At 52.9% G+C, this 14529-nt stretch overlaps 1 protein-coding gene across 11 annotated transcripts in view; it reads left to right on the top strand.

The window, feature by feature from the left end:
• PNPLA7 (patatin like domain 7, lysophospholipase) overlaps positions 1 to 14529 on the top strand; it is a 57602-nt gene that overhangs the window by 36936 nt on the left and 6137 nt on the right. For all 11 annotated transcript variants that reach the window (XR_012506673.1, XM_074362781.1, XM_074362779.1 and 8 more), the window contains 6 exons: positions 165 to 234; positions 2309 to 2458; positions 7947 to 8010; positions 8101 to 8269; positions 9480 to 9662; positions 10254 to 10372. Coding sequence is in view for 10 of the 11 variants with exons in the window: in XM_074362781.1 (XP_074218882.1) it covers positions 165 to 234; positions 2309 to 2458; positions 7947 to 8010; positions 8101 to 8269; positions 9480 to 9662; positions 10254 to 10372 (755 nt within the window). In the remaining variant the exon portion in view is untranslated. The remainder of the gene's footprint in view (positions 1 to 164; positions 235 to 2308; positions 2459 to 7946; positions 8011 to 8100; positions 8270 to 9479; positions 9663 to 10253; positions 10373 to 14529) is intronic.

Raw genomic sequence — 14529 nt, 5'->3', positions numbered from 1 at the left:
AGAGGAGAGGCCAGGCTGGGCCAAGGTCGCAGGCCATGTGCCCTGCACAGCTGCCTGAGGCCAGATGGCGGCTTACAGCCCTGGCGGTTTTGAAAACATGGGTCCAAGGAGCTCCACATCTTGGTTTAAAGTGTGGTTGAGGTCTGTTTTTTCTCTGCCCGCAGGTTGTGACTCGGCTGATTCATCTCCTGGGTGAGAAGATCCTGGGCAGCCTCCAGCAGGGAACTGTGACAGGTGCGTTCGCAGGCCTGGCCCCTGGGAGCCCCGCCCACCGGACCGGAGCCCCGCCCACCCCAGGGCTGGAGCCCCGCCCACTGCCCGGAACTCCACTTGTGTGGAAAACCCCTCACACAGAGTTAGAACTTCTGCTTTCATGGGTCAAACATGACATTTAAACTCTTCCTTCGTTCCAGTCCCAGGCATCCTCCTGGCATCACTTCCCTTCTGTCTGAAGACGTTCCTAATAATAGCCCTCTTGGAGCAGGTCTGCCGGTTGCCAGTTCTCTTAGTTTCCCTTCTTCTGAGACTGTCTTCACTGCACCTTCATCCTGAAGGAGATTTTTGGCTAGATGTGCAGTTCTGACTTTTGTTTCATCACTTTAAACATTTTGTGCCCCTTCCTTCTGGCCCCATCGCTTCTAACGAGAAGTCCAGACCCTTGAATTGTCCCCAGTGAGTAGTGCGTCCTCTCTGTCTGGCTGTGTTCAGGAGTTTTCCTTGTTTTCAGTTTGGTTTGGAGTGTACGGCACGAATCTGCTTGGGCTTGTCTTGGTTGGAGCTTGCCCATCTTCTTGAATCCGTGGTTTTACGTCTTCTGCCAAACGTGGGAAGGTTTCAGCTTTCGCTTCTTCAGATGCTCTTTCAGCCCTGTGCTCTTCCTCCTCTCCTGGAGATCCAGTTAATCAACTGTTAGACCTTCCGTTACCGTCCCAAAGGCCTCTGGGACATTGTTCAACTAAAAAATCTTTCTTCCTCCCTCTGACGCTCAGATCGAAGTTTCTTTTGCTCTGTCTTCAGGGTCATGGGCTCTTCCCTCTGCACACCTCTGAGTCTCCTGAGAGCTGGGTCCAGGTCTCTTTGTAACTGGGGCAGCAGTTGGGTGGGATGTACCTACCATCTGACCCTCTCCTCCTTGGCCAGAGCCAGAGGCTCCCCGGGCCTTCCTTATAGGCTAAGGAAGAACTATCAGAGGCTGGCAATAGAACCCCCTTTGGCTGTACTTCAGACAGAGGGTTCTGAGGTCAGAGGTCACTGGGAAAGAGACAGAGGGTGGGGGGATTTCCCACAGAAGCTGCAGGAAAACCAGAGAAAAGGGGCCCTCTGCTGCTGGCTGTGCAACCCAGTGACATTTCCTTCCCTGCCTCCAGGTTAGCTCCTAGCAGCCCCTCTCTCTGCTGTCCTGCACCCCCTATTCTGGCTTCTAGGTCAGGCTTGCAGGACCCACACTCCGCCCTCAGGAACCACACCAGCAGAGGCAGAAATGGACGCTGTGTTGGCGGAGCTGGGTCTTCCTGGCGTGGCCAGCGTGTGCACCTGGCACCTGGCCCTGCACTTGGGGGTCGGAGAGTCTGTGCGGGAGCTGGGCTGCTACAGTCGGTGGCCGGCCAGGCAAGCAGCGCGGAGCAGGCAGGGGAGCAAGCGGTCAGGGAGCCAGGAAGAGAGCCCCTCGGGGGGTTCGGGCTGCAGGAGCCTGGGGTCTGGCTGGATGTGGCCAGCAGCAGGGGTAAGGCTGTTTCCTCAGCCACCTCTGTGAAAAGGGGAGATGCTGTTTGCCAAGAAGTAACTTGTTGTTGGCACTTCTGCCAGGGACACTCTGATGGGGGCTAATAAACTCGTGGACCCCGTGCCTGCTGCCTCCGTCCCTGCTGCTGGGGGCGTCCTGGCCTCCCCCTGGGGCTTCTGTGCCTCCCTCTGGGGTCTGGAAATCCCAGGCAAACCAAAGATAACAGACAGGTGCTGACCTCCTAAACCTCATGCTCGTTCTGTTCTGCAGCGGGTGGGGAAGAACTGGCAGTTCAAAGGATGGGTCGTCCCTGGAATGTCCTTTCAAGTCTCTGCGTTTCCTCCGGCCTCGCTGTCTTCTCTACATCCAGACAGCAGTTTCCCCTCCCGTGGGGCCCAGTCCTGGCGTATATGAAATGCAAGGGCACCACAGTGTGGCTGGTATTTCAGCGGGAAAGGCCAGGCTCTGGTTCCTCCCAGCCCAGGCGGCTTGTACTGCGGTGTCACCCAGAAATGTCCAGGGACACCGAGACAGTCCCCACGGCTGCCCGACTCCTCAGGCCAACTCATGACCCTGTGTCTGCAGGTCACCAGTTTGGGCTACACGCTTCGGGCAGCAAGTGGGACTCCGGGAATCCTGCCAGCAACCTCTCCACGGTGGCCATTCTGCCAGTGTCGGAGGACGTGCCCCTCACTGCCTTTGCGCTGGAGCTCAGGCACGCTCTCAGCGCCATCGGTAAGCCCTGCCCATGGCGGGCCCTCCTCCCCTCTCCTCCCTCACCCTTCCAGCTTCTGACAGTGCAGCTTGTGTTTCCCGCAAGGCCAAACCCTGGCGGTGGCACCAGGGAGCAGACGGTCACAGTGAGAGGGGCAGGCCCCATCTCCCAGGGGCTTGGTGGGTCACGGAGCTCTGCTCCACCACGAGCCCCCTGCGCCCCCACCAGGAGCCCACCTGGGGTTGTGAGCCCGCTGCGGGGTGCATGCCAGTTGCTCCCCGACTTGGAGGGGGCACAGATGGGTGGGGGAGCCGGCTGACAGGCTGCATGGAAAATGCCCGTGGTTGGGGTCAGTAAGCAGAGGTAGTGTTTTCAAGTTCCTGACGCCTGTTAAGCTTCGGGATTCAAGAACAAGAAATTGAAACTCCCGAGAACTCTTAGGAATTCTCCAAATCATAAAGTATTCCATATTCTTAACACCGTATCTGCAGGTTTTTATGTAACTGTGAGTGACCACAATGATAGACAGTAAGGCAGCTTTCTGAGAGGGGTTTATACTGAAGGTTTCAGGGTTAGGACCTTTAAAAACGATATAGGAATAGGGGCACGATTGTGGTGCTTGTTCATGAGATGATATATTGTGACACGAGTATGTATTTTAATATCCCTTGAAGATGTTCTCTGCCTGACACAGACCTCTGGTAATAGCATTAAATAAATGCCGAATAAAAATTTATAAAGTTGAAGATAGTACTATAAATATTTAATATATATTTTAAAGTGTCTGGGGGGGGTGATTAGGTTTGTTTATTTACTTATTTTTTAATTTTTAATGGAGGTGCTGGGGATAGAACCCAGGATGCACGCTAAGCCCGCGCTCTACCACTGAGCTACACCCTCCCCCACAAATATTTAGTATTTAAAAGTTATTCTTCAAATGAAATTTTAAATTAGTCTTGATCTTTTAAATTAGTCCTGAGCAAACATTCCAGATGTAGAAAACTCCATTTTTTTGTTGACATTGGTCAAATTGTTCGACGCACACGAAGAGATCTTGAGATGCACAGTGGAGAAGTTTTGCTTCATAAAAGCTTATTCCCTTTTTTTAAAAGAAAAAACCTTTTATTTTGAAATAATTATAGATCCATAGAAAGCTGCAAAACTAGGAGAGAGAGAGCCACGTGCCTCCCCAGTCACATGACTGCAGCCCAGCCTCCCGGCTGGGAGGTGAGCACCGGGCAGGGCCTCCTTCACGCCTCGTGGAGTGACGCGCACATGCGTCCATGTGAATTTTAGGGTGTGCTTTTCAACCGCTGCAGGAAACTGGGGATTCTGACAGGAGTGGCACTGAGATGTTGATGGCTTTGGGTGACATGGACATCTTAGTGATGACAAGTCTTCCAGTCTGTGAGCACGGGGTGTGTTTCCAGGAATGTTTTGTAGTTTTCAGCGTACAAACCTTTCACCTCCTTTCTTGAGTTTATTCCTGAGTATTTTGCTCTTTTGGATGGAATTATCTTCCTGATCGCTTCTGGGTTGTTTATTGTCACTGTGCAGAAGCACAACTGACTTTTACGTTTTGGTTTTGGGTCCTGCGACTTCACTTATCAGTAGTAACAATTTTTGGTGGGCTTCTTAGGGTTTTCTACACGTAAGATTTGTCATGATGCTTTTACTTCTCCGTTTCTTCTTTACAAAGACACCTTGACCCCTTCCTTTCCAGCTGTGACGCCCTTTATGTCTTTTTCTTGCCTTATCGCTCTGACGAGGGCTCCCAGGACCACACTGAACAGAAGCGGAGGAAGCAGGCGTCCCAGCCTTGTTCCTGATCCGGGTGGGGGTGCTTTTTGTCTTCACCACTGAACGTGATGTTAGCTGTCAGTTTCATGTATGGCCCCCACGTGTTGAGGAAGCTTCTTTCTGTTGGTAGTTTGCTGAACGTTTATGTCAGAGAAAGATGGTGAATTCTGTCAGTGCTTTTTCTGCATCGGTTGAGAGGATCCTATTTCTCCACTTGGTTCTGCTAATGTGCTTTGCTACATTGATCGATATTCATGTGCTGAGTCATTCTTACATCCAGGAATAAATCCCAGCTGGCCGTGGTGTGTGGCCTTTTAGTGCCCTGCTGGGTCTGGTCAGCTCCTCCTTTGCTAGGGATCCTGCACCGTCAGGCTCCTTGTCTGTGGGTTCCCATGGTGTCTTGGTCCCATCGTGGCTTTGGTGTCTGGGTGCTGCTGGCCCCATGGAAGGGTTTAGGACCTGTTCTCTCCTCTCCAATATTTTGGAAGAGTTTGAGGAGGGTTGGTGTTAACTTAAAAAAAAATGGGTAGAATTCCCCAGTGAAGCCCCCGCATCGAGGGCTTTTCTTTGCTTTTTGCTTTTGTTTTGTTCTGTTTTTAACTGGTTCAGCTTCCTTACTAGTTGTGGGTCTGTTCAGATTTTCTGTTTCTTCATGATTCAGTCTTGGTAGGTTGTGTGTGTCTAGGAATTTGTCCAGATGATTCAACTTGTTCACATGCAGTTGTTCTTTGTGCTTTCTTGTGTCCCTTTTTATTTCTGTAAAGCAGATAATATCCCCACTGCCATTTCTGAGTTTAGTAATTTGAGGCTTTTTTCTTTCTTTCTTTCTTTCTTTCTTTCTTTCTTTCTTTCTTTCTTTCTTTCTTTTCTTTCCTTCTTTCCTTCTTTCCTTCTTTCTTTCTTTCTTTCTTTCTTTCTTTCTTTCTTTCTTTCTTTCTTTCTTTCTTTCTTTCTTTCTTTCTTTCTTTCTTTCTTTCTTTCTTTCTTTCTTTCTTTCTTTCTTTCTTTCTTCTTCTAGCTAAAGTTTTGTCAATTTTGTTGATTCCTTCAAAGAGCCAACTGCTGGCTTCATCGATTTTCTCTGTATTTCTGTTCTCTGTTTTGTCTCTGTTCTGATCTTTGACTACTCCCTCCCTTCTGGCAGCTCTGGGTTTAGTTTGATATTCTTTTTCCAGCTACTCAGGGTACAAAGCTGGTTGTTAATCAGAGATCTTCTTTCTGAAAGGAGGCATTTGTAGCCTAAACCTCCCTCCTAGGGGTCCTTTCACTGTGTCCAGTACATTCTGGAATGTTGTGGGGGGTTGTTTGTCTGTTTGTTTGTTTGGGGGGGTAATTAGGTTTGCTCATTTATTTGTTTACCTATTTACTTAATTTAATGGAGGCACTGGGGATTGAACCCAGCACATTGTGCATGCGAAGCATGTGCTCTTACCACTGAGCTACACCCTCCCTCCAGGAATGTTGGGTTTTTGTTTTCATTTGTCTCAAGGTATTTTCTCATTTCCTTTGTGATTTTTACAACCCATTGATTGTTTAAGCATGTGTGGTTTAATTTCCACATATTTGTGAATTTTCCAGTTTCATACCATCGTGATCAGAAAAGATGCTTTGTGTGAATTCAGTCTTTTAAAGCGTGTTAAGACTTGCCTTGTGGCCTAACGTGTAGTCTGTCCTGGAGAACAAGATGGCTGTGTGTCCTGCGGCTGGGCGGTGGGTCTCTCCTCTCTGTGCATGTGCGTTTTGGTGAGTGTGCAGGGGTGTCTCATTTGGGCTTTAGTTTGCATTTCCCAACAACTAGTAAGTTTGTTTGTTTACTGGCCATCGGGACACGCTCTCTTGTAAGTGCCTGTAGGTCACCCACCCTTTAATTGAGTGGTCCCTTTTCCTTGTTGCTGCGTAATCTGGATCCGCTCCTTTTTTGGATGCAAGTGTTGCAGATTTCTTTCCTTCTGTGACTTGCTTTTTTATTCTTTTAATGATGTCTTTTGACAAACAGAAGTACTTAGTTCTACTATAGACCAGTTCATCAATTTTTTCCTATATTGTTACTGCTTTTTGTGCTTTATTGGAGAAATTTCATCCTACCCCCAAATCATGAAATATTCTTCTAAAATCTTTGTGGTTTTACCTTCAAGTTTACAATCCAGCCTTTGCCAAAAGTCGGGAGTATAGGTGGCCTTCGCTTCTGAAGGGTGGTTTTAGAGAAGATCTGGCTGGCGGCCATTTTCTTCCAGCACTCTGAGGGCATCAGTCCATCTCCTCTGGTGTCCAGAGTTTGGGGAAGAAGCTGTGTGACAGCCAGGCCAGGCCAGGCCAGGCCCATCCTGGAACAGCAGCCATGCCCTGCAGAGCTGGACATGAATGCCCAGGAGACATCCTGTGTCCACATGCTGCCGTGGGCCTGCCCATCATGTCCCCCTCCTGGGATGGGCTTGGTCACCACGTTCCTGAATGTCAGGGTTGTTGTGCCTTGAGAGCCCAGAGCACCACCTTGGGGGGCTCCACCCTTTCCTGAGGGCCATGTCAGAACCTCCTGAGTCCAGGAAGAGGGGCCTAGAGCAGGAGACAGGCACCGAGGGCCAGCTAGAGCTCAGTCCATGGTCCTCTGAGGGCCTCAGGGCTGGGGTCCTCAGTGTTCCTGCAGCCAGACGCAGCCTACCTGTCCTGTCTCTTCCGAGACTTCCAAGGGGCAGAGAAGTCACTGCAGTGCTTGCAGTGGTCTGGCTCACAGGTACAGGAGGCGTCCCAGCCCCAAGAGGGCTCCCTCTCTCGTCAGACCCGGTGGGATGACCCACTCGAGCTTGAAGCTCCTCTCGGCCTGGCCCGACCCCCAGCACAGGAGAGCAGCCCTCCAGTGGGACCCTTGCCCCAGCACCCCTAGAGGGGCTGCTCCCCTGCATCAGCAGCCACACCGTGGGCACCACCACTGTGCAAAGCTCCCCTACTCCGTGTGTCTCTGAGAAAGCAGGTGCTGCCAGTTAAAATATAGCACGGTGACTTCTCACCTCTCACCCTCCTGGAGAAGCGTGGGTGTAAGTGCAGGTATGAGAGGAAGCCCTAGGGAGGGGAAGGCTCCAGGTGCCTCCTGCCGCAGTGGGCCTTCTGCATCCTCCCAGCGGCCAGCGCATGCCAGGCAGCCTTCCTGAGACTGAGCGCGCCCAAGCCCCAGCCCCTGGTGGCCTTCTCATGTATTCTGACGCTGCCCCTTGGGCTGAGCGGTAGGCTCTGTGTGGGCAGTGGCTCTAAGAGCCACCGATGGAGGTGGCGTGCTATCTCAGAGACACAATGTGAGGGCTGGTGAATACAGCTGATGGGGTGGAATCCAGCCAGCCTGGCTGATCTGGATTTGGGAAATTGTATTATCTTGAATTTTACAAGCCCGTGCTTCTCCTGCCCCAACACGTACACCCTCTCAGGGCTGCAGAGATTCGACCCCTTCATGTGTAGAGGAGGAGACTGAGGTTCAGAGAGGCTGCCCATCCCTGTACCTGGTGCGGCCTTCCCACTGATGCATCAAGCAGACTCACCTGCCCAGAGGGTCTCCTTCAGGGCCAGAGGGAATGTCACCTCTGGCCACATGCACTTCCTCCTCCTGGAAGCTTCTCATTGCTTTCCAGAAGAGCAGACTTCCAGGAGAAGGAAGGAGCTCACTTGTCCTCCAAGGGGGTTGCCAGCACAGAGTTCTGTAATTGGTGGTTGTCTTTTCAGGCCCCATCCTGCTGCTGACCAGTGACAACATAAAACAGCGCCTTGGCTCTGCTGCTCTGGACAGGTAAGTGGGCCCCACGTAGGGACAGCTGGCTCCCTGCTCTCAGCAGTCCCAGCCTAGCCTTACGTGCACCACCGTGTCTGTGCCTGCCAGTGTCCATGAGTACCGGCTGTCCAGCTGGCTGGGGCAGCAGGAGGACGTCCACCGGATAGTGCTCTATCAGGCGGACAGCACGCTAACGCCCTGGACCCAGCGATGCATCCGGCAGGCCGACTGCATCCTCATCGTGGGCCTGGGTGAGCAGGAGCCCACGGTGGGCGAGGTAAGCTGGCTGGTGGGTGGAGGGCCCAGGGAGTGGGGCAGTGGGAGAGGTGTCTGTGGGTGGGGCCGTGAGGTGGGTGGGGAGAGGTGCTGGGTGGGGCAGGGGTGGGCAGGGTGACTGGTGGGGCGACAGGGTGGGGCCACGCGTTGGGCAGGGTGGGGTGGGGCGGCAGTGGGTGGGGTGATGGTCTGCAGGCTGGGCAGGTCTTGGCTGGGGGGGGCCACTCTCTTCTCAGACCCCCTTTCTCCCTTTTGCTTTGAATGAAATATTTCAAGACTTCAGGAAGGGATGGATAATAAGAGCAAACACCCAGATATCTGTTCTCTACGTTCTGAAAACATTTTTCTGTATTTTCCTCTGGTGATGGGCAGATACCCTGAAGCGGCCAGTCCCCCCGCCCTGGCCTCCGTGTTTCACATTTTTACTGTATGTGTATACAGCACTGTTTTACTGTAAATTTACAGAATTCAATTCTACATAAGTAGTATTCTGTTTTATGTTAGTTTGAGATTTCCTTTTTTCCTCAACATTTCTGCTTTTGAGCTTTATCCATATTGTTTCACTGGTTTTATGGCTATTTAGTTTCCTGTTTGTCACTGCCCTGCCCTCTGCCTGTTTTCAGCCAACAGGCTGTGGAGTTGCTCCACGACAGGCTGTGTGCAGGGGTATCTTCAGGGCACCACGGGAAGTGCTGCTGAATCAGGTTCCCCAGGTGTGGCCAGGTTGCTCTCCTCCTTGTGTGTGTGACATTGTGGGCAAGGCCTGGGGCCGGTGTCCCCTGGCTCTGCACTGTCGGTCGTTTGTCTCCATCATTATGGTGGGAGTCAGCGTCTCATAGTCCCTTCACTTCGCACCCCTTTCCTCTGTCCCACCACTCTGTCCTCATCACATGCTTCCGCCCCTGGTGCTGCAACAGCTCCACTCCTCATGGGTTCCTGTTCTTCAAGGAGTGGTGCTCCCCAGTAGGGGAGCGTCTGTAAGAGAAGTTCGCAGCGTGTGTTCCTTAGGTTCCCCCCCCCCCCCCCCCCGCCATCCCTGGTTCACAGAACCGAGGCACCGCTCACCAAGCCTGTTTCGGGCTGGTTGACGAGGCAGCATCCGGCCCACACCAGGGACCTCTGTAGACAGCCCCACGCTAGCCTTCAGCCCTGTCCTGCCCCAGTCAGCAGGCGCTCCTGGGCTGCCTGACACTGGGCTCTGCTCTCCTCAGCTGGAGCGGATGCTGGAGAGCACGGCCGCACGCGCCCAGAAGCAACTGGTCCTGCTGCACCGGGAGGAGGGGCCGGCGCCCGCCCGCACCGCCGAGTGGCTCAACATGCGGAGCTGGTGCTCGGGCCACCTGCACCTCTGCTGCCCGCGCCGTGTCTTCTCCAGGAGGAGCATGCCCAAGCTGGTGAGGGCCTGGGCCCCGGTGACGGCGACCACCCTGGGCTGGCTCTGAGAAGGGCACTCATCCACTGTGCTGTGAGCTCACACTTTCCTGAGCCTGATCATTGGAGTTCCTGTGGCCACAGGGTGGTTGTATGCCCCCCAGACAGGCGAGGCCACTGGGGCCAAAACCCCAGAAAGAGAGGCCTAAGGTTCTCACATTCAGCAGAAGCCTCAGAGAGCCCTCAGGTCGGCACTGCCTCCTCCTTAGGGGTCCTCAGCCCTGGAGGCTGGGTGCACAGCCCCCCCGCCCCGCAGCTCATTGGACAGCATCCTGACAGCCATGTCTGTGCCCAGGCATCCATGTCCCAAGCATCCTCCACTGGGGGCTGGCAAGTTTCAGCTGGGCCTGGGGGTGTGTGGCCCAGCTGCCTGCGCTATCCGCTCAGCCACGGGCCCTCCTGGGCAAGTCTGGGCACCAGGGTGCTGACAGGGTCAGGATCAGACCGACTGGGTGTCCTGGAGAGAGCTTTGGGTCAGGATGGAGGTGACCAGCCTGGTCAGGTCTGCTGTGTGCAGACTCGGCCCAGCCCTCTCGTCTGCCGGCCTCTCTTAGGTGGAGATGTATGAGCGGGTCTTCCAGAGGCCCCCAGACCGGCACTCGGACTTTTCCCGCCTGGCACGGGTGCTGACCGGCAACGCCATCGCCCTGGTGCTTGGGGGAGGGGGAGCAAGGTGAGTCCTGTCCCTTCCAGCGAGCAGCTCCCCATGTGTGTGCACATGTGTGTGTGAGTGCATGCACGTGCAGATAAAGAGGCCTCCCTGTGGCCCCGGGAGACCAAGCACCCTCTGCACTCAGGGCCCGGTGCCTCTTACACTCTGCCAAGGGCCAGGGCAGGACTGTGGCCAGTGCAGCAGAGGATCATGTACTTCTCACTCTGACTGTCTGTTTGCCCGTTAGCCATTTGTCTCCTCTTCTGAAAACTCTGTTCTTATCCTTTGCCAGTCCTTCCATTGGGCTCTGGGTGAGTTTCTTTCCATTTTAATACACACCTTATAGAATAACGATCTGACCTGCTCAGAACCTCATGAAGCATTGTTTAGCTCTTTGGGCTGGTGGGTTCCTTAAAGGGCTTTTATCCCAAATAACTTGCACCCCACATGATCAGCCTGACCCTTGCTACCCTTCCGTTGACCTTGGTGAAAGAGAAATGTACACGTAGAGCAGAACTGGAGGGGCCTGTGTGTGGTGAGGGTGTGAGGGGTCGAGGGCCTCTGGTCAACTGGACGGCGCCAGGAAGGGCACACCTGTGCTGGACCCCACCCCTCTGAGGGCCGGGTGCAGGGCCAGGGGTGCCCCACGGGGCGGAGCCCCTCACGCCCTCGCCGCGGTGGATGCTGGCACTGCCACCAGCACGCAGGGTGGCCCCTGGGCCACTGGCACGTGCTGCTTCTCCAGCAGGGCCTCCTGACACGCTGTGTCTGCGTGCCAGCCCTGCAGACAGTGCTGGCCACCCTCTCCCCCCCTCCCTCTCCCCCTCCCCTCCCTCTCCCACCCTCCCTCCTCCACCCTTCTCTCGCCCCATCCTGCCCTCCCTCTCCCCCTCCACCTTCTCTCCCCTCTGCCCCCTCCCTCTCTGCTCCCCCACCTTCCTTCTCTCCCCTCTGCCCCCTCCCATCCTGCCCTCCCTCTCCCCCTCCCCAACCTTCCCTCTCTCCCCTCTGCCCCTCCTCCCATCCTGCCCTCCCTCTCTTTCTCCACCCCTCCCCCACCCTCCCGCCTCCTCTTGCTTCTCCTAGATGCTCCCTGGTTGTGCTGCTCGGATGTGGCCTTGGAATCTCCCTTCACTGTGATTCTGGGAACTGCCCTTGTATCTCTCCTGTGTTCAGCTCTGTTTCCTGGATTCCATGTCCTCCTCTTTCTTGATATATTTCTTTGTTGGTAGATTTCACACTCTAGAAATATCCCTAAGAAGAGAGGCATGGGAGATAAAAGTTTTAAGACCATGCTTAGCAGAAAATATCCTCATTCTACTGTCATTCTTGAATGACAGTTTGGATGTGGAGCTCTAGGTGGAAATAATATTCCCAGAGAATTCAGAGTGTGGTTCCATTGTCTTTTTAGCTCCCAGGATTGCTGTTGAGGTCAAGGTCGTTTTTACTTGGGAGGCTATTCCTCCTGGCATCTGTAGGGGAGTCTCAAGTACTTGATGGTGGCCCGGGTGGCATTCTTCTCCCATCGGGCAGTTCCCAGGGGGCCTTTCAAACTGAGAAACTGACGTGCTTCAGTGCTGGGGCGTGCTGGCGGCGTTCCCCTCTGCTTTCTCTTCCAGAGCAGCGTCCAGACGACCGTCTTGCCCTGGCATCTTTTCTCTTCTCTCCCACGTTTTCCATCTCTGTTTTTTGTTCTACTTTCTAGGTGATTTTTCTCGAATGTATCTTCTACTGGATCTTTTTGCTCAAATGTTTTTAATGTCTGAGTGGTTTTTTGTAGTTTTTTCTTGTTCCACTAGTGCAGTATCGAGTTTCTCCAAAGATGGTGACGCAGGTTCTTACTCACTTAGGTTTTCCGCCCTGTGCTGGCCTGCGTCTGGCTTGGTCCCGCCGACCCCATGTGTGAGGTTGTGTGTGTGTCCTTGACTGCATCAGTGGCCTTGCTACAGGGGATTCTGTGGTCTCCACGATCTGCTATTCTTCCTCCTGTCGATGGACATTTGGGTTGTTTTCTGGTTTTGGTTGTTATGCACAAAACTGCTATAATCATTCTTGGACTAGTCTTTTTTGTGGACGTGTGTGCTTTTCTCCTGGGCTAATGCCTGGGAGTGGAGTGACCTGGCTTGGGGTAGTGAGCAGTTTTACCCGCCCCCCGCCCAGTTCTGAGAGTTTGGGCTGCCCATGGTCTTGTCCCCCTTGGTATCATCAGAGGGTTAAGTTGCAGCCAGCGCCGGGGTGTGCAGCTGTGCCTTGTGGTGACGCTGACCCGCGTGTCCCTGGGCCGCGTGCATGTTCAACACATTCCTGTCACAGGTGGCTTGTCGTCCACTGTTTTGTCAGAGGAGTTGTTGAAATAGTCTGAATACAGGCCTTTTGCCAGATATACTCATAACTAATATTGTCTCTCAGTCTTTCACTTTCTTTTCCTATTTCTTAACGCATTTTTTATGAACAGGTTTTAATTGTGATAAAGTGTGGCTTTCCAGTTTTTTATGGTCACTACTTCTGGTGTTCTGAGAGCTCTTGCCTGTCCGAGGGCACAAAGGTATTCTGTATTTTCTTCTAGAAGCTGGTACGTGCAGGTCTGTGATCCGCCTGAAGTTGCTTTCCGTGCGTGATGTGAGGTGAGAGCTGAGGTGGCTTTTCTCCCACATGGTAACCTCGCTGAAGACTTTCCCTTCCCTGTGGAGCTGCTGAGGGTCTGGGCCAAGCCCCAGGCAGCTGCGTAGAGGGGAGCTGCACCTGCCCCGTGTCCCTGTGATGCGCCTTCTGTCCCGGCGGCGCCATCGCGCTGTCTCGATTACTCTAACTTTACAGGACATCTTCTCATAAATCTCCAGGTGCTGTAATTCCTTCAGATTATTTTTCTTTAAACTGTTTTAGCTATCCGAGGTCCTACCCCAGGTCCTTTGCGTTTCCATGTAAATCTGAGAATCAGCTAAGTATTTTGTGGGATTTTTTGCTATTGTAAATGGCATCCTTTAAATTTCATGTCAAATTCTTTGTTGCCGGTATGTAAAAATGGTATCTGTAAACTGATGTCGCATCTTACAGCCTTGCTAAATTCACTTCTCCTAGTAGCTTTTGTGGTAGCTTTTTTGCACTTTGACGTATACGGTTATGCCTTTTGAGAATAAAGAAGCTATTTCCTCTCTTTCCAAAATCCACGAATGCCTTTGGTTCCCTCTCACCTGAGCCGCTGGGCGGAGTGCAGACCCCGCCGTGCCCTCAGTTTGGCGGTCAAGTGCGAGCGGGGCTCTGGGTCTGCAGACGCCCTTCGCGGCCTGAGGGCTTTTCCGTCTGTGCTTCGTTTTCGTCTCAAGTGGTTGCTTCCACAGGCCTGCTGGGATGATTGTGTGACTGTTCCTTTATTCTGTTAACGAGGCGAATCACACCGTGTGATTTTAAAGGAGCAACTCGCCTGCCTTCTTGGGAGGGACTTGTTTGCTTGTGGTGTGCGGCCTGTTTCTGTGTCACCAGACCCCCGAGTCAGAGCTTATGGGCCACACCCATCCTGTCCTGAAATGTAGGTCCACTTGTTTGCTGCCTGTACAATTCACTAGTAAGACCATCTGGGCGCGAAGTTTTGTGAGGATTTGAAAATTAAAGATTCTGTTATTTTGATAGTTACAGCACTGTTCAGATTTTCTATTTCTTGCACAGGCTTGGTAAGTTGTATTTTTCTAGGGACGTGTCTGTTTTATCTGAATTTCCCTGCTTCAGGCATGAGGTTCACACTGGGTTCTTACTTCTTACCTGAAGCATCTGTACAGAGGCCCCCTCCTTTCTCAGTCCTGATACTAATTATTAAGGACCCCCCCCCAAGTCTCTCTCCCTCTTTTTCTTTTTCTGGATCAGCCTTACCAGGAGGTATCAACCAAATCCATCCTTTCAAAGCACTGACTTTCAGCTTTGAGGACCCTCTCTTTTTCTGGGCCATTCATTTCTGCGCCAATCTCTTATTTCCTTACGTTTATTCTGTTTGATTTGAACTGTTCTTTCTTTCCCCACCTTGCGGGCCAGCGGGTGACGGCATGAAGGCTGGAGGGGAAGTCCGCGGTCTCCGCAGCTGGCCGAGCGGGCGGGGTGCGTCGGCCCTGGAGGCAGTGGGTTTAGTTTTTCCCGCCTTGGGTTTTCAGTGATGTAGGGACAGCTTTCTTCTGATTCACACTCAGAGT

This window comes from Camelus bactrianus, chromosome 4 (genome assembly GCF_048773025.1).
Source record: "Camelus bactrianus isolate YW-2024 breed Bactrian camel chromosome 4, ASM4877302v1, whole genome shotgun sequence".
Lineage (NCBI taxonomy): Eukaryota > Metazoa > Chordata > Mammalia > Artiodactyla > Camelidae > Camelus > Camelus bactrianus.
The sequence above is the reverse complement of the archived record's forward strand: the minus strand, read 5'-3'. Positions and strand labels throughout refer to the sequence as shown.